At 41.3% G+C, this 23,523-nt stretch overlaps 1 protein-coding gene across 2 annotated transcripts in view; it reads right to left on the bottom strand.

Moving 5' to 3' along the window:
* The window catches only part of AASDH (aminoadipate-semialdehyde dehydrogenase), a 55,498-nt gene that overhangs the window by 16,555 nt on the left and 15,420 nt on the right, over positions 1–23,523 (bottom strand). For both annotated transcript variants that reach the window (XM_089669280.1, XM_089669281.1), the window contains exons 4-12: positions 20,080–20,381; positions 16,058–16,250; positions 12,090–12,331; positions 7,518–7,624; positions 6,622–6,794; positions 5,752–5,944; positions 3,838–3,956; positions 3,012–3,753; positions 974–1,137 (exon numbers count right to left, since the gene is read on the bottom strand). In XM_089669280.1, the coding sequence (XP_089525406.1) occupies positions 974–1,137; positions 3,012–3,753; positions 3,838–3,956; positions 5,752–5,944; positions 6,622–6,794; positions 7,518–7,624; positions 12,090–12,331; positions 16,058–16,250; positions 20,080–20,381 (2,235 nt within the window). The remainder of the gene's footprint in view (positions 1–973; positions 1,138–3,011; positions 3,754–3,837; positions 3,957–5,751; positions 5,945–6,621; positions 6,795–7,517; positions 7,625–12,089; positions 12,332–16,057; positions 16,251–20,079; positions 20,382–23,523) is intronic.

Genomic DNA, 23,523 nt, shown 5'->3' on the forward strand with positions numbered 1-23,523 from the left:
AAATGGATATATGAAATAAAATAAATTATATCAAATCACAGTCCACAAGAAAAAGTGCTCGTTGATTCCCAGTGCAGATGGTAGGAATGCACACTAACCAGAAGCGTATTGGTAATACGCACATGTGTAAAATATCATGAAGATTCCCCTCTCTTTTTTGGTCTGGTCATGGGCAGAAGCTGAAAAATATGAAGATGAAGCGCCCTCATGTGGAGAAGATGAGGTCCGACAGGTCAGAGGAATCTTTACCAAGATGTAGTCCCCCTTCTCCCAGGAGCTGGTACAGAGATCACTCTGGGTCCTCAGCTCTACCTCTGAAGAAGTGCGTGCGCACGAAACGCGTCAGTTGGAGCCCAGGACACCTTGACACTACGCCGCCGGTGCCACGTGGATTTTATATTTAAAGGCCCCAGAGTGATCTCTGTACCAGCTCCTGGGAGAAGGGGGAATACATCTTGGTAAAGATTCCTCTGACCTGTCGGACCTCATCTTCTCCACACGAGGGCGCTTCATCTTCATATTTTCCAGCTTCTACCCATGACCAGGCCAAAAAAAAGAGGGGAATCTTCAGGATATTTTACACATATGCGTATTACCAATACGCTTCTGGTTAGTGTGCATTCCTACCATCTGCACTGGGAATCAACTAGCACTTTTTCTTGTGGACTGTGATTTGATATAATTTATTTTATTTCATATATCCATTTGCATCTAATTGCATATAGCATAACAACATCAAATAGCGCAGCATTTTTATATATATATTCTTTGGGACTTTTTATATGTTTTTCCTTGAATGCTCAGCTGCTAACTATTGAGAGCGCTCACTGTATTTGTATATCTACTCCCTATGTAATATCCTTCAGCTTCCATTTTTCCTTCTAAGAAAATCAGAGGCTTTTAGAACAATGATATGCATGTGCAGTAAAACGGTATGATTCACAATAAGCATTCAATAGATAAGAATACATACTTCAATGTCTAAAGCATATAAATGCTGGTCATGTGATCCAATATATATAAGACCACACACGGGATCAACGGCAGGAGAACTCTTCACAGCATCCCCAGTACTGAAAACCCAGTATGTTGCCCCATCGCTTCTCCTCAGCACATAAACACCGCCATCATAGCAACCTGCATAAATAAAAGAAATTTGCAATTAGCATTATTGTACGTCTTGGGTTAGGATAATCAATTATCTGTAGTGTGAAGGCTCTTCTGGCTGAGCTCTGCTCCGTGTGCAGTTAACAAAGTTAAAAAAAAATGTAGCATATGAGAAGGCAGAGCACCCATGTACATAAGATCTTAATGGATTTATTAGCTTATAACAGGCAATGCACTATGGTCATGGAATGGGCTGATTGGCTTTTAATCTTGTCATCAGTGTAAACCCCAGTTGTCATTAATGTCAGTGGCAATTAGAGCACCTACAATAATCAATGGATAGTGGTGATATGTGCGTTATGTGGAAATGATACTCCATTCTTCCAGTTTACACCAAGTACCACAAAAGTAAAAGTCACTCAGGTTGTGTGCACGCAGTTTCCTTCTCTGGCTTTGATATAGGGAAGTGTATTATAGAAGAACAATTCTCAGTCAAACTTTCAATCCTTCATATGGCTGGCGCCCTTAACTGATACATTTGTGCAGCACAATGGCAACTGCAGATATACAGTGACTAAGACAGCTGTAAAGACTGGAGTGGATTGGTTAATTCCACTTCAATGTCCAACTTACTACAGACAAAGCTTAAAGAGCATGTTCTTAAACATGCCGTAGATGATGTGATTTTCTTTCCTGCAACCTTGGGTCACAGAAAAGAAAAAATTGCTTGATTCAGTGTTAATGGGGCAGTGCTATTGTGTATTGCCAGTGGGGAGCCTTCCCTATTGGCAGAACACAAAGATCATGTCTGGTGGCTATAGCTGTCAACAGTAAATCACATTAAAAAAATCCAATAGACTGGTTGTTCTGAAGTTGATCGATGGGTTGCCTTCAATGCAACCTGCCTGCCCATAGATGGATCGAATCTCAGCCCATCTCTTCTGAACTGTCCAAAATTATATACTAATATTTTGGAGTCTTCTGTCCATCCAGCTCAGGGGCTTTAGTCCCTTTTCACATATTGGGCTATTTCAGCTTTAAGTTGTATTGAACGGTGCCTGTTATTTTACCAGCTCCAATTAGTCAGCACTGCAATGATACGTCCCTTATCAGAGTACTCAGTACCAAATTGTAACCAAAGAAAGCTGTTACGCAGGCTTCTCTGCTGTGCCATTGAATGGTTCACCTTTTGCATGAACTGACCCATGCAGACAAGGGCCTCAGTATTTTAAAATGCATTGTGCAGTTTGTAAAAATAATGTTTAATGAAAATGTCATACCTGTAAGACCTTTTCTGTCACCGCTGAAGTCTGTCTGAAATACTCCCACTGAATGCATTCCGATTTTGTGACTTATTTCCAGGACACGCCAGCCATTGGGCACTTGCCCCAGCATCACAGGTGCAAACATGCTTTCAGGTTGAAAAGCAACTCCTGCGCAGTGCACTCCCTCCCTACCTATCCCAGGAATGCTGAGCTTAGCCATTACTAGGATAGGGTGAATGAAAGCATGCACGGAGTGTGAGTGGCTTTCAAATCAGGAAGCACTGTAATGCTGGGGTAAGTGACCAACATCTGATGTGTCCTGGAAATAAGTCAGGACGAAGAATGTAAACATTGGAAGTATTTCGGCCAGGATCACAAATGACAAAAAAGGTCTACAGATAAGGTATTTGCATTTTTTTTTTTTTTTTACACAGGAACAGTGCATTTTAAAATACTGGGGCCTCTTGTCTGCATGGGCCAGTTTATGCAAAGGATGAACTTGGCCTTTACCCAATAATGCTTTGGAAATATTTTGCCATGTTTTAAATGATAAAATGTAATGTAAAAACAGATGCAAAACCATTACAGGTTCTATTTAAATCTCAGAATTCTGTTAAAATAAGAGAATGCTGTTATTACCAACAATAATATAGCTTCCACATGCAGACAGCGCAGCAGAGGATTCAATACGATCTCCCAGTATTCTTTCCCATTTGACTGTTCCAGTGTGCAGATCTAGAGCTTGCATTCTGTGTGAATGGGACCCAATGTATAGAGTCCCTGTGGAGTTTTCACTGGATGACAAGACAAGGAGAGGAGATGCATCAACACATTTACTTGTATCAGATGTCCATCTTTGCCTCAAAGACAATGTCCATGTACTGAATGGGAAGGCCTTTGACTGTTTGTGCCCTGGACTGAAGAACTCTGACAAATCTAAGTCCTGAATGGATCCAGGTATTACCCGACACTGCTGTCCAGTTGATTCAATGTATGAATATATGTGTTTAAAGCACTGGCTACCTTTGCTCAGAGATAGGAGAAAAGTGAAGCCTGCTGTTGAAGTACTGAGAAAATCTGCTTTTCTTTTTCTGCGATGCTTGGTGCTTATATCCACAATAATATGATTGCTCTCTATCGCTGTTGCATGCACCTTGGTTTTATCTTCCTCCGTTTCTGGGCATATAGATCTAATGACATGTCTACAAACAGCCACAATAGTGTCATTGAGTATCGCTTCTAGAAGTCCTGGCACAGGTTTACCAATCAAATGCTCCACATCTTCATGAAATTTAATTGCCTTCAAAGAGTCTCCACCACTGAACAGAAACATGGAGTCTTCAGCAACATCTGGAACATCTTCAGGAAAACCCAGACTGGCCTACAAAGACCGAGAGAGGCTATCATTTACCAAAGAACCAAAACACCTGACTGGAAATTAGAAACCATATAAACTAAATCTTACCTTCCACAGAGTCTGCAAGCTCTTCCAGAAATCATGTCCTGTTTGGGATTTGGGTTTACTCCTATTTTCCCTCACGTGATCATCATACAATAGACTTAAACATGAAGAGTCTAATTTACCTTAGGGAAATGTAAACAAAGTAAGTGTTTTTTTACTGCAAAAGGTGGCCAAAGGTACTAATAAGTTGATATTAGCAGCTCACATATACAGTCTAAACCTGCTTTTTCACCCTTGCGTGACCAGAGGTAATTTATGTCTAGATGTTCAGTCCAATGTGGTAGAATCCGTATGTGTTGGTTAACCTAGCAATGACACTATGACGAATTTGCATAACTAAAACATTTTTTTTGTATATTGCTTTAAGGTTATATAAGGATATAAGGCTTTTATTTGGTTACAAATTATATAATTTTAAAATGGCCTACTCCATTTTTATTATAGGCTGACAAATGCACAAAGAAATGTAAACAAAATACACATATTGATGAATTTTACTTAATGTGTTATTATTTTTAATAACACAAAGGTATCTTACAGTATTAAAGCTGAACTGGGCAGAAATGTTATGATATATGTATACAGGTGCTTCTGTACCTTTAAATAAATGTGTTGGTCTTACAGAGAACAGTCTTCCAGCCTGCTACAAATCCAGCAATTTTTGTTCACTGTAAAGTCCTTTGTCCCTCTCATATCCTGTTCACTTCTGATCCACCGCACACTCATGCACAGTCTGGACCACTCAGACTCTAAATCGCAGGGCGTGATGGGATGTTTAGTTTCAGTAAACAGCAACAAAACCTAACAGGAAGTGATGCCACCGCTTTGGAGACACCTCCTCCCACACCCAGGGGATTGAGGAAAATGCAGTGTAAAATTATGACAGTTTTAATAATCATCCCAGAGTTCTTCTTTAAATAGATGGCAAGGCAGATTAATACTGCCCCCTGCATATGCAGGACATGCTATTAATTTATTTAAAGGATAAGTTCAACTTTCGACAAAAAATAATAAATGCACATTTTTTTGCAGGTAAAAAAAAAATGTTAATTTATTTTTTTTTGTTGCAGGAGCCTGGAAAACAACATTGCACCGGCAATCATCAGATCCCTAGTGCAATGCAGGTCTCCTGCAGACCTGTCAGTGTATCTGCTTGCCCATACACTCTGACAGGAAGAATCAATGAAGTACCACAGCACTATGGTAGTTTATTTAAAATTACAAGTTGACAACCGCCAAGGCTGTCGGGACTTGTAGCTTTCTCATTCACAGAATACTGTGAATGAGTGAAACGGCTGGGCGGCTGCATTTTCTTTACACTTTGACAGCTAGCAGGGAGAAGCGGGCACCAGTCCTTTCATAACAAGTTACATGTTCCACCCTGAATATGGGTGTAACATATAACATGTTATGAAAAGTGAACTTATCCTTATTACTAGAGAGAAGTACTTATCTTAATTCATGATCCTGCAGGTCTCCTCCCCATCAGTTCTAGTAGTGATGACTGGTCCCCTGAAGCCGATCTTCTTCTACCATTGTGTCACTACCTCTCTCACCAATATCATGTACAATGCAGGACCAGTGGCCACTGTTGGTCCTGTACTGTACATGATGATGAGTCCGAACTTAAATTATGGGGCAGGGGCGAAGAAGGAGTCTTGGCTTTGGACTGAGGCTTAAAATAACTATTACTTTCTATTACGTAGAGCTGCCTAATGTCTGAATATGGCTCACACATAGGAAATTTTGAAACTCTGGATACCACACAGCTAAGTCCATTCATAGAGCAAGGTCCTCCACATAAACTCCCTATTCTCTCTTGGAGAACAAACAGCGCGGTTTTAGATTAACTTCTTATATGCTTGCTAACAAAAAGACCAGCTGACAACAATGTAAATTATACGGTAAGTATTTTACCATGTTTTGTAAGAGGTAGTGTGTCTATCAGAATGAGGTCATCAGGTATTGCATAACTAATAAGATTTGACTCCACTGCTCTCCATAGGGCTTTCTTGTCTACAGACCCTCTTGGTACAATAAAGAGGATAAGCTGTTCAGCTTTAGACCACATGACTGCACATGCCTCCACTGGTTCAAGTTCTTCTACTACCTGAAAATGAAATTGTGAAAATCTATTGCAATTTGTTTCCGATAGATTCATAGCATATTGAAAATAAGTATAGTTTTCTAACTCAGAAAAAGCAAAAATCAATTCTTCCCAAGCTGACTCAGGCATTAAAGGAAGGCCTACAGATATAAGAACTGACTCTAAACTGACCAGAAAATGCTAGAAAAAGCAAAAAGGGTCTCTAAACTCTGTAGGCACATTTAGATGCACATGTGAAAGTTAACTGAAACAGAACCAGTAGCACAGTACAGTAGTATTTATATGGTACTGCATTGGGCCTCTATGTATTCAGAGATCTCTGCACTCTCCAAATGCTTTGACTTCAATTAAATAAACATTAAATATATATGTAGGGGAAGATGAAACTCCAACAATCACCACTAGTTACCATACTTTATTAGGTCTAATAAAGAAGAAAAAAAATCCACGTTCAGCCAAAAGTTACTGAATACACTTTTTGAATATCTTCTTTGAGAAAGTTCAAATAGGATGTGAAATGGAACTTTTCTTGGAAGCAAATAAAATTACTGTACATTCACTTCATACAGGTCAAGAGCCTAACCTGAACACAGCACAGGGAAACATGAGATGGCCTGGATTTGTTAATGGGGTAATAACAAAGCGATAAGTTTAACATTATCATTGGGCACCTCCCATACCTGCTGTATATACTCCGTATTAAGCCTCTTGCCATGACGCTTGAACTGGTTGTCCCTGCGTCCCATGTAGTACATGTTTCCATCTTGTAACTTCACCCAGTCACCAGTACTTCTCATCATCCCACAGGGCAGAACATATTCATCATCTAAAAAGCAAACCCTCCGACTCCCTCCTGCAGGACCAAGGAACAACAATAAAATATAAACATCAGCCTTACTAAAGACAAATCATTACATGGTGCATCATATCAGCAAGTCATTAAGTAGGGAAAAATGCAAATGTAGTAGAAACAGCAAAGGAAAGTCAACATTTCCATTCATGTTCACAAACAGAAGACATGCTTATCCATAGGACTGAACCTAGCACTTGTAATTAACAATTAAGACGCTATCCACAGCCGATTAGATCGACTTATGTACAACCAGCTTGTACATTTTTTCCTGAAAGATCAGTGCCGCCAGCTATAGCTGGCAACACTGATCATTGTATTCTAATGGCGGGGAGAATCAGAACACATTAGCACAATGGGATGGATTCCCCATCCACATTAAAATGTGTGAACTGAGGAATTTTAAAATGGTGGAATTGAGGAATTTTCTTTCATTCGACCAGCTGGTTGAAGAAGCAAACAAAAATGCATACTGTATGGGCTGCCCTAGTAGGTCCCAATCACAATGTGGTGTTGAGACTAAATAACAGTCACAGGGCAGTCACAGGGCATGAAAAACCTAATTCAAAACATATTAAAATAATGCATCTGCTGAGAATATAGCCTTACGGAGAATAGTAAATCTAGCATATTGACAAGCAGCTATACTTTGCACCAAAATATTCTCTGTCTATAGAGAACACTACTTAAAAACAATTCTCAGACCAAACAACATTTTCTGTGTACCTAGGAAAACTTGCCCTTCCCCTTCTTCAATCTTGCCATTATCCTCATTTCGGACTTCTACTATTGTTCCACACAGTTGCCTGCCCAAAGGTATTGGCGGATCACTTCTAGAAAAAAAAGAAAGAGCATAAGAAAAAAAGGATGGGTAGACAGAAACTTAAAGTGATATTAAAGACAATTTTTTTTACAAAAAAATAACAAACATGTTATACTTACCTGCTCTGTGCAATGGTTTTGCACAGAGCCGCCCCGATCCTCCTCTTCTCAGGTCCCCCGTTGGTGCTCTAGACCCCTGCTTCCTGCCGAGTGCCCCCAGAGCAAGCTGCTTGCTTTGGGGGCACCCAAGCAGGCTCGCTCCCAAGCCACTGCTCTATGTGTCCATTCACACACAGAGCAGCAGCCCCGATCCTCCTCTTCTCAGGTCCCCTGTTGGCACTCTGGGACCCTGCTTCCTGCCAAGTACGCACAGAGCAAGCTCCTTGCTTTGGGGGCACCCAAGCAGGCCCGCACCCGAGCTACTGCTTCGTGTGTCCATTCATACACAGAGCAGCAGCCCCATTCCTCCTCTTCACAGGTCCCCCGTTGGCGCTCTGGGCCCCTGCTTCCTGCCGAGTACCACCAGAGCAAGTTGCTTGCTTTGGAGGCACCCAAGCAGGCTCGCTCCCGAGCCACTGCTCTGTGTGTCCATTCACACACAGAGCAGCAGCTAAGCCCCCCCCCCTCCTCAATGACTCACTGGCTGTGATTGACAGCAGCAGGAGCTGCTGCAGTCTCAGCCTATGAGGGGGGAGAGGACCCTGAAAGCAAAGGCTCCCTTGCACATCGCTGCATAAGTATGAGACTTTGATAAGTATTGGGGGGGAGCTGTACACAGGTTTTTTTACGTTCATAGGATGCATGAAGGTAAAAAAAACTTCCAGTTTTTACAACCACTTTAAATTAGCAGTTGGTATTTCATGGTCATTTTGAAGTCTACATATAGGCAATCTCCATGCAGCAGGATATTAAAGTCTGTGACAAGCAAATTAAAGCTGCTTTTTAGCCTACCTAACTGATCTAAATGTTGCTTTTTAGGTTTCTCATTTTTCTTTAGGTTTGCCAAAGCACAGGAATGCATGACACAAATGCATGACAATTGATTTACAGGACAAATGTTTTTGGTATATTTTTTTGTTTTTAACAACCAAGGAAAAAAAAAAAAAAAAGCAGGAAGGATGAAAAAACATCAAAAACATGCTTCACCAAAAATGCATGGATAACACATAGAGGTATGAATCCAGCCTTAATAAACATCTCCTGTGGTATAGCAATACCACAATCACTTTGACAGAAAGAGGGAGCAAGATGCCAGTTTGTCACCGAAACTAGCGACCCTATTGGAAGATTTCCTCTCTATTATTTTTCTGATTTCAACTCAAACTTTGTGATTTTCTTATAATTTCACTTTCAAAGATAAAACAGTAAACAGAACAGAGGGTGAATCCCTAACAGAGGCAATGACAGCACTATAACTTGATAGGTGGTCTACTCCCTCTCCACTCCATCCAAAATTTAGAAAAAAAAAAAGGTTTAATTACACTTTAATCCTATTTCCAGAAAAAAAAACCCTGCTTGCATATTTACAAACCTTTTAACCTTTTTTTCTTTTAATTATTTTTAAGCTAAAGTTCTGCTTTATATCATGTTAACAGAGAAAAATAAATACTCACTGGGCATCCAATTTTTAAATAGTTATCTACAAATTCATGTATAAAAATAACAGAAATGTCAGATATTAATATTCATTAGTCTCTATATTGGGACTGCTATTCCCCAACTGAACCTGGTCAGACTATAAAATAGAACTGAACATCTGAATTGCATTGTATTTGACTTGCTTGGAAACTGCCATGCTTTGTTTTTTGGGCTGCATACTAGTTTTGGAACAATGAAGTTACTGAAACCAATATGCAGAGAATAGCTGCTTCCATTTGAGGCTTTGAAATGATAGATTAAGATGTGACAGATTCCCTTAAAGGAGAAGTAGAGTCGAAGCTCTTTTGGCCCTACTTCTACTATAGATCACAGGAGTGCACTTTGCTCTGCACTTCAGTGACCTGTTTGCAGCCGACAGCAGGCTGAAGCCCACTGTCAGCTGCCATCACTGGAGAGATCCTGACTTTAAAGTGGGGATGCACCCACATTCCCAGTGGTCCAGCAAGCGCTGGAGGGGCAGAGCAAAAAGCCGGTGACTGAAAGTCACTCGCTCTCTGTTTACTGAAGACCATGATTTGAGCACTCAGCAATCTTTGTTCACTTGATTCTCAGTCTTAGAGTCAACTGGGGACAGATGCAGCATTAGACTGATGAGTATTATTATTATTACTATACAGGATTTATATAGCGCCAACAGTTTGCTCAGCGCTTTACAATATAACGGGAGACAATACAGCAACAATACAGTTCAATACAAGAGGGATAGCTCCTTGGAGCTTACAATCTAAGAGTATGTATGTTTATTTTTATTCTCAAACTTCTCTTTTAAAGTGATACTAGACGCACTGTTTAATTTACATTATCCCTTCTATTTATGTATACAGATGATGGCACTGTATTTATTAAAAAAAAAATAAAAAATTAAGTACTTTTTTTCAGAATCACTATACAAATGTCATATGACTCAGCTCTATCCCAGCCTGTCTGCTATACATACATCATATACACCCAAAATTAAATAAATGTTTTAAAATCATATATGCACTTGAACTCAAATCTTTATTATTTTTGTGCAAAAACATGGTGTGGGAGGTTCTGCCAATCGCAGCTTGCTCCATGCCCTCCAACCTGTGTCTCTTGTTTGGATGTGCTTAGAATTACAGGGATGTGATGCCTCCATCGATCAACATGTAATATCCCACCCCTAATGTGTTTAGATGTTTAGTGGGCATGGAGGATGAGGAGGGAGTGTGGACTGTCATTTACTACTGTATGTGTCCCTCTATAGTCACATGGGATGCTCAGATAAGAAAAAGGTGGAAATTAACAGCTTAGAAGGTAACTGAAACCGGGGCATGCTCAACAAATGTGGCAATCTACACAATTTCAGAATTGCTGTGGTGACACAGACAAGGAGGGAGGAACAGTGAACAGAAGGATCAACCAGTTTTTTTGCAGAATACAGAAAACGAACCCTATAGTGACTGAATGAGTATGACACTTTATGACACGGGATGCTTTTGGCTGCACAAGATAAACTGCATGCGTATTTCAATGCCAAGGATGCACAGCTGCTGTGTACAGCCTTCCATAGTAATGAATGGCTGTATAATCCTATTGTGTTGCGCTCCTTAAAAATACATATGATCACTTATCCATGCCCAAAACATATGACCATATAAAAACAAGTGAAAAAACATACATTTTTTGTTTTTATATGGTCATATGTTTTGGGCATGGATAAGTGATCATATGTATTTTTAAGGAGCGCAACACAATAGGATTATATTAATTATACACAGTGGTAGTATGTGTTAGGTGTTTGCGATCCTATTATATTAAGGACATATTTTGTCCAGTCTTGTGTGTTAGGGTGGTTTTCTGACTTTGGCTCGCAAGATATCTTAACATTTTTAGAATGAATGGCTGTACTTAACTGAAGAGGGGTTTATCACTACTTGCATGAAGCTGTACTTCCCTTGATGCAGACCGTTCAAGGCTGTAAACCCCTATGTATGCGTGGGTTTACGAAAGTTGTGCAGCACAGTGGCTAAATGGTTAGCACTTCCGCCTGGCAGTACTAGGGTCGTTGGTTCAAATCCCAACCACGGCACCACCTGCCTGGAATTTGCATGTTCTCCCTGTGCCTGCGTGGGTTTCCTCCAGGTACTCCAGTTTCCTACCACACTCCAAAGACATGCTGGTAGGTTAATTGGATCCTGCCTAAATTGGCCCTATTATGTGTATGTATGAATGTGAGTTAGGGACCTTAGATTGTACACCCCTTGAGGGTTAGGGACTGATGTGAATGTTCAATATATATATATGTAAATTGCTGTGTAAAATTGACAGCGCTATATAAGTACCTGAAATAAATAATAGTGGTGTAAACCTACCTACAGCTGCATACAGCCATTTTTTACTATGGGTGGCTGTGCCCAGCTGTATATCCCAGGGTCAGATATACACCTTCAATTTGTTTTCCCAAAGGTGTCCGTGTGCATAAGCCACATAAAGTGTAACTAAACTTAACTAATAAAAAAGCTGTGAGCAGTCAGCTCTTTATTACAGAAGAGACATGATGTGTTTCCCATGCACATACATGGGATGACATCATAACGACTCCCATGCACATGTGTGGAATGACATCATTCCCCGACCAGCCAATCAAGAGGCCAAAAACCTGCAGTAGCCACGGAGAAGGTGACAGCAGTGAGATATTTAAAAGCTTCACGCTGGAACAAGGAGGTATTTCTGTGATTTTAGTTCTGCTTCTGTTTAGGGTCGAATGACCCTTACAATCATTACAGCCCAATTACTGTTTCAAAAAGTACATTGTATATTACTTCAAAAAAAAAAAAAACACATTTCACATACTGTGCATGAGAATTAAGAAGGGATTTTGGAACTTCATAGCATGTGGCCCAGCTAGACACTTCTGTTATGCCATAAAGGTTGAAGAGACGTGTCCTATTGCCAGGTTCCATCCAACGTCTCAGGACACTGACAGGTGGGAACTGCTCCCCTCCAAGAGCTAACACTCTGAGAGATGTTTCTTTGGACAGCACTGAGGGCTGAATGGAGTCACAGCTAAATCTTCTCAATAAGGTTGGTGTCACCTGAAAAGGAACATAAGCAGTTAACTATAATCCTATTGTGATCCATTCCTTAAATATTAAGGGTATATTAATCTTCCTGGGCCATGTCAATTTACAGTGAAAAACCACTCCAGGCCCCCTCATTGGATGATCACATGACTGCAAATTCAGATTACATGATATTTGTTGAAAAGGATGCTCAGAATTCAGACTATCATGTGATTTCATGAAACCGAATGCCTGTTTGTTTGAAACAAGTACAGGAAGAACTATCATGTGATTTCATGAAACCAAATGCCTGTTTGTCATGAAACAAGTACAGGAAGAAGGCTGGAAACATTTTCTACAGGAATATAAGTAGTTTAGCCCTTATATTATGCTTTATGAATGTATCCCAACAAGCAACCTGTTTATTTAGGTTATGCTAGGCTTTGGACAATCAAGTATTTCCATATTCCTAAAACCACCTGTTGTCAGCAGACAGGAAGTAAGGGTAGATTTCTCCAACAGAGCCCTAGATAGCAGTAAAAAAAAAAATAATGCCAATGCTTCCCAACACTATCCAAAAAAATGGAAAAAACATTTTTGGCGTGACGTACATTTTAACAAGTAGAAAATTAGGTTTTAAATAATTCCACGTTGTTGCTGCAAGTACTGAAGGTAATTTATCCTCAAAGTTCACAAAAGAAGTACTGATATTGTTCAATCTAATCACTGCTGGCAGGGGGAGCAGGGGAAGCTGAGCTGACTTGAAGACGGACCTCCCCGCTTCTGCTTCAAAGTTTGAGGATGAATGGTTTCACAGTACCGCAGTGAGAGCTTGTCTGAAAGATCATTTACTGCTTGGTGAGAATAAGAAAATATTTGAATGTCCAAAGCCTAGCCAAAATTACTCCTTAAATAAAACCAGTTTCAGAAAGGTTTAAAATGTGAAGATCAAAAAGAATTTCCGTTTACTAGTATATTTACACTCCATTAAAGGATAAGTTCACCTTAAAAAAAATAATAATAATAAATGCACACTTGCTTTGTGGGTAAAAAGAAATTAGCTTTTACTATTTTTTTTCTTAGGAGTCATGTCATATTTTTTTCTGTCAGGTTTAGTTTTCTTGTGAACCCACCTTCTTTACTCTGTTCATTTAGTGATATTGTTATATAAATATGGAAGTCTATTTGCAGCATTCAATGAGCAAAGCCTATTTGTTACTATTGTTCTCTAGCATATATAGCCTAAATATAAATAAATTCAATTAAAACATAGATTAAATATCTTTGGAAATCTGAAAGTCATTGCAACCTGAGTCACATTTGCAGATGTGAGTCTTTTTGTGCTAGTGGGAACAAATGCAAAACCGGTTTAAAATGATTTTGATGTAGACTGAATGTGCCTGACAGCGCACTGCATTTATTCACTCACAAAAGCCTTTGAAGTGGCTAGGCTATGGACATTCAAATATATACAGTATGTTTTACCAAGCAGTAATGAACTTTTATGTTCTCACTCATCTCTCTAGCTACAGACACTCTGAAGCAATTAACCTATAAAAATACCAGCAGAAGCACTGAAGTAATTCAGATCATTCTCTTAGGGCTTTTGTACCCCTTTCCAAGCAGTGATTTAGCATCCTAATGGAAACAAAGCCAGATCTCTAGGAGAGGGAAGAGAGGAAGCTGTACTGCGGGGAAAGCCTAATTAAATTACTTAAAGTGTTTCTAAATGTAATTTTTTAATATTAAAATAATAAACATGTTATACTTACCTGTTCTGTGTGATAGTATTGCACAGAGTGGCCATATTCCTTCTCTTCTGAGGTCCCCCCCCCCCAGGGCTCTCTGCTCATCCTCTTCTGTCTGCCCCCACAGCAAGCCGCTTGCTATGGGGGCAGACATGCGGGCACGCTCCCAAGCTGAGTTGTGTGTGTCTATAGACACACACAGCCTGGTGGTTCAGTCCCGCTCCCCACTTTCTGCACAAAGGATTTGACTGACAGCAGCAGGAACCAATGGCTCCCACTGCTGCACAAACCATAAGAACAGAAAGACAGAGTAAAACCTATAGATGGGCATAGCGCTGGATCGATACAGGGATCAGGTAAGTGTTTAGGAGGGGGGATGGGACACAGCAAGTGGCCTAACATTTTACCTTAATACAGGGAATGCATTAGGCTGAAAATTGTTTTAGCTTTAGAACCACTTTAAGTGCTTCTACTATAAAATCTGAGTGCCTGCAGCTACACAGGTCAGCGAGGGCATATTTTAAAGCTTGCTTAGTGCTTTTTCAAGAATAAGATAGGAATGTCTACAGCCTGGCCCAATGTGCATGCAGAATTTACCTTTGGTATGTACGTACTTTTGCTTTCATCTGAGTTTTGCTGTATTTTGTTTTCTTTGCACTTGTACGTATATTATGGCACATACTGTATGATGCCATAACTGGGGGTGATGATGGAAGGAACTTTTTGGAGGTTTAAGCTTGTCTTGTCATTAGGGAGTTTGTTATGAGAAGGGCAGGCTGGGGTCTGCTGAAACTTCACACTGAATAAACTACCCTATTGAATGTTATCTCTTTTGATAAATTCCATGCACCTAATTACAGATTATTTTTTGTATACTTTCTATCAGGGTTTCTCAACATTTTTACCTTTGAGGAACCCTTGGCAAAAAACATTTGTGATCTCAGGGAAACCCCTTAAATAATCTTTACATCTACAGCTCATAGAACATTGGTGTGATCAGCGAGCTGTTGATATAACATTATTTCAAGTAATAGTATTAAATAATCTCATTATTATTAAAATGTACCTAGCTAATATGAAATTTGCACTTGCTTTTTCTGCACAGATACTCAGTTCTGGGTCAAACTTGAGATAAACAGGGTACAGGGGGCGTCAGGGTGGCATCCTGGGGTTAGTAGAGCACAATACATGGGGACAGGAAGGCACACTACATGGGTGGGGAGGGGAGCAGGGTCCATTACATCTGGCTTCATCCTTGTTACTGTGTGCAACGACCACCTCTCTACAAAATATCTTATAAGCATGTATCATTTTCCTAGATATACATTTAACAATGAATAAGTTCTATGCAGGACTATTATATAAAGATCAGGAAGTTAAAGGCTAAGTTCCCATTCTGCAAAAAAATGCACATTTGCAGAAAAAAAAAGTGCAATTTTTTATTTTTTTTTTGCAAATGAAGGTTTCAAAGCATTGGATCATGAATGCAATGATGGACTTCTACAGATTCTTGCTCTTCCACTCGGGTTTCAGTGATAATCACAAGTCTGTCTGCTGTAGAGACAGACTGGATTTGTAGTTCAATAATTTGCAGATCTCAAAATTCAAAGGTGACAGCTGCTGAGGAAGGGGGGGGGGGTTCTGTAATAAGCACCTATCGCTTATTACAGAATTACAATTTCTTTATTCAAATTAAAGTCCATCATTACACACCGTCATTTCAGTGGGCACTCCACAGTGTAATAGTTCACTGGGTTTATTCTCTAGGATTCAAACCAAGGTAGTTGCCTTAAAGCTTTAACAGGTATGCCAGCGCAAACGTATATACAGATGCAGGAGCCACAAAGCTGCAATGGTGAATTTATTGTACACTTCTTTTACACAATTTGGTTGAATTATCTAAAATTGCTTTCAGTAAATCAAAAATGAATTTAGAATAGATAAGGGCTCTGTCGCAAGGTTAAATGGCCTTTTTTCTTGTCATCTACCTTTAGGAGGCTGTGTACCTTACCTGGAGCACTGTAACTCTATGCTGCTGGAACAATACATGGAACAATTTTCTGGGCATCATTTTAAGATGCTCTGGCACAATTAGTAGGCAGGCTCCAGAGGACAAAGCTAGAAACATTTCGATAACAGAAGGGTCAAAGGTCAGAGGAGAGGCAAGGAACACAAGGTCATCTGGTGACATACCAAAGATGGATCTAAAATAAAAAAAAAAAAAAAAACTCAAATCAAGATTATTAGAGTGGAGTCCCAAACAAATATAAAATCACCTTTATGTAAATGATTTCTGAAATTGAATTAAAAAAAAAAAACTATTAAAAAATCTCTACTTGCTGCTTCCCATGCCTCTGAACACAGATCTAATTAAGAAAGCTTGTCACCTGAAGAATCTCCAGAAACAGACAGGTCTGGAAGTGTCAAATCTCCAGGTTCTACACCCACAAGACACAGCAGTGATGTAGAGTGGGCCAGAAGAAGGGATTGAGAGCAACAGGGTACCGGAAGATTGATACTCCCAGAAGTGTCAGTTTCCAAAAGGATCTTTGGGTGGCAAGCCGTCTTCATTACAGAGGTGTTTGATGACAACAGGATGGGCAAGTATTTACCATTTTCTTTACAAGGTGGACTTTCATGATTTAATATTAGTATCAAATCACTGGAAACAAGAGATGGCAGCAAAGGCCATTTGTAGCGAACATACACTATCTACCAAATATACCAAGCTCCAATGGGACTTTTCAAGAAACTACAACTGCCTATGCTTTATAAATAACATAATCTCTTTATTAGTACAGCATAAAATATACACACACTTAAAATCATATCAAGGCTGAAAAAGTATTACCATCTTACATCACAGCAATACCCCAAAAAAAACCCTGTAAGGTACCAAATTACAATTGTGTTCCAATATTTGTCACCACAGCCGGGATAATCCCATGTGTTTTGAATGTTATCTTCCTCAGAGGTAAGTGTATGCAACCCTGCAACAAAACTATAAGATATGATAATATATTTGCAATGTGCAACCACGTCAAGGTCAGCATAGTACCAGTATCCACTTATATGTCTGATGCAATGACATATAAATCAGCTAAAGATCCAGGTACCTTATTCCCCATCTACCAGGAATCGCTGCATGTGCAGAGCCCAAAGCAACTGCAACAGTGTGAATCACTAACAAAATTGAGGAAAGTATCAATATAAGACGACCCAAAACCATTACTAGTATGTTTGAGGTAAGAGGCTTGACTATACACATGGTCCCATAGTCAGGGAGATAGTGCTATCTGGTAATATACAATACGACACAAAAATGGTCATGTGGCCCTTTACTGGGTTTACATTGGGTAGTGCTGTGATGTACGTTTGTACATCACCAGGATGTAATACTTTGTCAGCCATTATATGATTTTAAGTGTGTATACTGTATAATTCATGGTGTACAAATAAAGAGATTACATTTTTATTAATATGTTCTCAATATTAATTGCCTGAAAAGTTCCATTGGAGCTTTGTAAATTTGGTAGTGTCAGAGTCACGCTAAATGTATTTTTAAAGTATAGGTACACTAAAAACAAGTTTCAACATGTTAAGGTAATTTCAAACGTAATTTTCACTATTTTTAAATCTGCAGCTTTGACAAATATAATACCTAGGGTTTTAGTGTAACTTGTCTAGCTAAGCAGTATGTCAGGAAGGTGTAAATGACAAGAAAATAATACAAACATTCTGCAGTTAGAATAAACTGCATAAATGGATTTCATCTGTATACTTACAGTATGTGCCAGGAACCCTGCTCTACGTCTTTCAAAGTTATGTAATAGGATTGATAATAGAGGCAATGTGAGGCATTTCACTGCTTCTGTATTGACAGCACCACAGAAAACATGGCAAGGAAATAAAAAATTTCCTTTGGTTGCTATGAAACCAGCCCACATACTCAGATTTCAGATGTGCTAAAAAATCACTCAGAAACATGATCACGACTCTAAAGTTCTTTAATATTAAATACAACAGCATTACTAAAACATCATTATAAAGATCTGTCGACACAGTTCATATAAACTGAATGAAAACCCTCAAAAAAGCAGCATTTGTATGCAAAACAGTCATTTAAAATAACTACAAAAAAGAAAAAAAAAATACCGCAGCCCCTTCTGTGAAGTTATTTTTGGTGTCCCAATGACTAACTGCCAAAAAATGTGACTATTGGCTCCTATGTTTGAGGACACTTCTCTGCATATCACACCTCACCAATATATTAAAGCAGAATTAAACCCATCGATATAACAGGTTCAATAAACAGTTACATTCCAGGCATGTGCCAGGAATGTAACTGTGTAACTGTCACATTTGCATGTGCTCTCAACCAAACTGTCAAAGCATCAAATGCTTGGCGTCATACCTATCACGTCATACCTATCACAGCACCATGGCAGTTGAAGATCAAACAGAAGATAAGAAGGCAGCTTCCTTGGCTGAAAACAATAGGGGGGTTTAGTTCCACTTAATATTAGCTTGCTTTTTTTTGAGGCTGCTTTCATTGATTACAGGTCGTTATTTAATTAGTGGCGTTGCTATGGGGGTTAGGGAGGTGCGGACTGCACTGGGGTGACACCCGTCAGAGGAGTGACATGGACCACATCATTTACCCTCCCGGCGGTTTCTATGGTGATACTGACAGGGTGTGCAGAGTGAAGTAGAAGTGGTGGGCAGAGTCCATCTTCTGGTTCCGTGTGTGAGAAGAGCGGCAGAGTTGAGATGGAGAAAACCCAGGAGGACATCAAGAGCCAAACCACGTAGGTGAGGAGAGGGAGGGGAGACGCACACCAAATGTAACTGGGGAAGGGGGGGGGGGACTTCACCGAATGTCACACCAGGTGACACCAACCCTAGAGATCCCACTGTATATGATGTTGACAATTTTATGCAGTGCTTTCAATTCCCACCAATCCTTGCCCTCAAGAAGTTTATAATCTAAGATCTCACATACATGCATACATACATACATACACACACATACTAGGGCCAGGAGCCAATTAGTCTACCGGCATGTCTTTGGAGTTTGGGAGAAAGCCCATGCAAGCACAGGGAGAACCTGCAAAATCCATGCAGACAGTGTGCTCTTCATAATGACAGGATCTCTATACATGCAAGCATGAGTGTTAGGTCTGAGAGGGCTTCCCTGGCTTCCTCAGAATGAATGGCTTGGAAGACTCTTAAAGTGATATTAAAGGCTTATTCCGCTGCTCTTTCTGTCCATTCACACACAGAGAGCGGCTCAGCTCCGCCCCCCGCTCTCTCATCATTGGCTCACGGACTGTGATTATCGGTAGTGGGAGCCAATGGCTCCCACTGCTGTCCCAGCCAATAAGGAAGGAGAGACCCTGGAGAGCCGCTGCTCTTGTGTACATCGCTGCATCAAGATGGGGCTCAGGTAAGTATTGGGGATGGCTGCTGTGCACAGGTTTTTTACCTTCATGCTGAGAATGCACAAAGGTAAAAAGCCTTGAGCCTTTACAACCACTTTAAGTAGAAACTGGGGTTAACCTTATGGATGGGGTGTAAGAGAAGTTAGGCATATCTGCAGTTCTCCAAAAACTGGCATGTGCCTATACTGTAAAAAAGCGGGATGATTTCCAGTCCAAAGGGATAAGAGAGACAGTCATGTCCAAGTAACACAAAGAGATATGGAAAAGCCTTAAATACAATTTCAGATTTTAACTCCAAAAACCATGATTGCTGGGTGGTTGTAGCCAGCCCCATTTACTTGAATGAATTGCGGCGGTAATGTGATTTGGGGTATATTTTTTGCCAGGCCCACAACATGTGTACTATCTGTCCTTGGTTAAGTTTCACTTTTTTTTTAAGACCCCCTGTCACGAGTTGAAACGACGCCTGCCTGAAAATCCAATCAAAAACACATTTAAGCCCACTTTACTAGTTGCTAACATACTGGTGTCTACATGATTTACAGTGGTAAAAAAAATAACAGATGAAGGTAACAGACTGAATATAACTTACCCAAGATGATGAATGTTTGGTACAATGCAGCAGTGAGGTACATTGACTATTTTGGGTTTGCCTGTGGTCCCAGAGGTGTGTAAAACATATGCCAGGCAATATTGGTCTCTGTCTAAGTACTCATCACACAGCTGTCTCGCAGGAGGGTGCAGGGCACTGGGAATCCGATCATGGTCTTTTATCATTTTAGTATCTTTATCATTTACTTTCTCACTTTGCAAAGCCTCAAAAATTGTGATGTCCAGATGCTGAACTTTGGAGGAATCTCTTTCAATCCAGCTTGGGAAAAGCTGTCTGAACACCTACAATAACACGTATCAAAACAAGGAAAAGCATCATAGAGCAGGCAATCTAAAAGCTGAACTAAACATTTTTTAAAATATAAGAACGTGCATTCAACCATAAATCATGATATCTTGTGTATTTCTACTAGAAATATGTAATTCAGCACAAAACAGCTCCGGCACTTCAGCTCTAGTTTTCTGCAGGCAGCCTGTCCAAAGAGGACCTGCTGGGACTCTCTCTCAGCCCTGCTCTCAGCATAATAATGATGTCACCTCCTATTTATAATGCAATATTTAAGTTTTTCAAAGGCATTGCGGAATACGTTTAAATGCAAGTCTTTATGCTCAGAATTCAGTTTTAGCCCTGCTCCACTTCCACAATTGTGATTTCCACATGCATGTGACAAGTAAGCCTAAATCACATCTGAAACAAAAAAGGAAGTGAAAGGCCCATTGCAGCAATTTCCTAAAAGAAAACGCAGTTATTTACCTGTTAACTGTATTTCCAGGAATCTTCTAGGACAGCTCACTTGAGAGATAGGCTCCTCCCAGGAAACACCCGCTCCACCTTTTTCCTCTATAAGTAGCCTCTCTCCCAGGGGACCCTCAGTATAAGAATATGACCGAAGGCCTAGGAGAAAGCATAAAAATGGTAGTAGAGACACAATGACGATTTCAAGCATGACGAAACCCTAGTACATAATCACACAGCAATCGGGAGGGAGTTACGCTGTCCTAGAAGATTCCTGGAAATACAGTTAACAGGTAAATAACTGCGTTTTCCCGAGTCATCTTCTAGGACAGCTCACTTGAGAGGAGTAGAATAGAAATACATGCTCTAGGGTGGGCCCTTTGTTCGTAGGACCTTCCTGCCGAACACCTGGTCCTTGCTGCCGATTAGGTCAAATCTGGAGTGTCTAGCGAAGGTGGCGAAACTGGACCATGTTGCGGCATTGCAGATCTGTCCAGGGGAGGCCCCCGCCTTTTCCGCCCAGGTGGCTGCGGTGGCCCTGGTCGAATGCGCCTTTAGGCTGGCCGGTGGTGACAGACGCAGCTCTATAACCTTCAGAAATGGCCTCTCTTACCCATCTTGTGATGGTGCCTTTGGAGGCACTGTCCCCCTTCCTTGGATCATCAATTCTGCTGTAGTCTCCCTCCAGGGATGGTATTATTATTTCCTGTGACTTATGAGAATGTGACGCAACCTTAGGTAGAAACGCCGGATCCGTGCGGAGGATGGTTCTGTCCCGCAGGCTAGTGCAGTATGGTTCTATTACCAACAGATCTTGCAGTTCGCTGACTCTGCGAGCAGACGTAATTGCTACAAGCAGGATGGTTTTAGGAGTCAAAAAGTCTAAAGGAGCACACCTCCAAAGGCTCAAAAAGGTTCTTGCTGAAAAAACTCTTCAGAACTGTGCCCAGGTCCCATGTAGGGTGCTTCGGCGTGGGCAGGACTCGGCGCCTAGAGATAGCTCTCAGGGACCTGATTACTAATGGGTCTGCCGCCAATCCTAATTCCAGAAAGTTTGATAGTGCTGCTACCTGCACCTTAAGGGAATTTTCAGCCAGGTTCTTATCTACCCCGGCTTGGAGGAATTCCCATGCTGTAAGTAAGATGGGAGCCCCCGGCGACCCATTCCTATCTTTCCAGGCGGAGAACTTCTTCCAAGTTAATCATATACGGTGTTTGTCGATTTCTTCCTTCTGTCTAAGATGGTGGCCACCACTTTCTCTGACAGGCCTTTCCTGGCTAGCCTGTCCCACTCAGAAGCCACGCTGCTAGGGAGAGTTCTCCTGGGTGAGGGTGTAGCACCTCCCCTTGCCCCCCGTAAATCGTGTGAGGGCGGTATCATCCATGGGTCCGTTGAGCTTAATTCCTTCAGCTGGGCAAACCATGGCCCTTTGGGCCAAAACGGTACACTCAGGATGACTTTGGCTTGGGATGACTGAATCTTCTGCATCACTTCCGGCACCAGTCTGAACGGAGGAAACCCATAGAGAAGGTCTCCCTCCCAATGCGGGGCTAATGCATCTCTCCCTGCACTCCTGGGGTCCTTCTGCAGGCTGCAGTACCTCCCCAGTTTTGTATTTTGGCTGTTGGTGAAGAGATCCGCGGAGGGAGTGCCTCATCTGGCGCAGGTTTGATTGAATGCTGTACGGCTGAGGCACCACTCTGTCTGAGTGACCTCTCTCCGGCTCATTTGGTCCGCCAACTGTTTGAGATATCCTTTCAGATGCGCTGCTGTGATGGACTCTAGGTTTGTCTCTGCCCAGCTCAGGAGGGTTTCTGCCAGATCCATCAGTCTCGGGGCCCTCGTGCCCCCCCTATCTGTTTAAGTACGTGACAACCGTTGTGTTGTCGGATAAGATCTGAACTTCCTTCCCCTCTCGTACCCTGGAAAGCCAACAATTCCTTGTAGTTTGATGATCTGCCCGAGATTTCCGCGTCCCACCTGCCCTGGGCCAGGCGGTCTTCCATGTGAGCACCCCACTCAGACATACTCACATCTGTGGTGATTCTTACCGGGCTGACCTGCAGCCATTTTCTCCCAGCCTCTAAGGTGTGGATGTTCTCCCCCCCCCCCCCCCCCCCCCTTTAGCGAATTCCTCCTGCGTGTGAGGCGGATCCTGGAATCTAAGGCTGCTTGGCTGCCATCCCAGTGGGAGAGGACATGGTCCTGCAGTATTCTGGAGTGAAACTGTGCCCATTGCACTCCGGGTATGGCAGCTGTCATGCGCCCCACTAACCTCATTGCAGCACTGGCATACTAGGGCCAATTAACCTACCAGCATGTCTTCGGAATGTGGGAGGAAACCCACGCAGTCACAGGGAGAACATGCAAACTCCAGGCAGGTGGTGCTGTGGCTGGGATTTGAACCAACGACCCGAGTACTGTCAGGCGGAAGTGCTAACCATTTAGCCACTGTGCTGCCCATCCGTGCAGGTCGCCATCCCCCGGAAGATCTTCGTATCTTGCTGCAGTCAGAGAGCTTTTTTTTTTTTTTTTTCCCCCCCCCCCCGTTAGGTATAAGCAGGTATTCTTGGAATCCAGGGCATACCTCAGATACGTGATCCTTCTGGGAGGTATTAGCTGGGATATTCCCCCCCTATTGATTAGCCATCCCAAGTACTCTGGGAAGGAATTTGTGCACCGTACGT

This window comes from Staurois parvus, unplaced genomic scaffold (genome assembly GCF_062004578.1).
Source record: "Staurois parvus isolate SC_StPar_1 unplaced genomic scaffold, SC_StPar_1.0 ptg000071l, whole genome shotgun sequence".
In the NCBI taxonomy this organism is placed as follows: Eukaryota; Metazoa; Chordata; class Amphibia; order Anura; family Ranidae; genus Staurois; species Staurois parvus.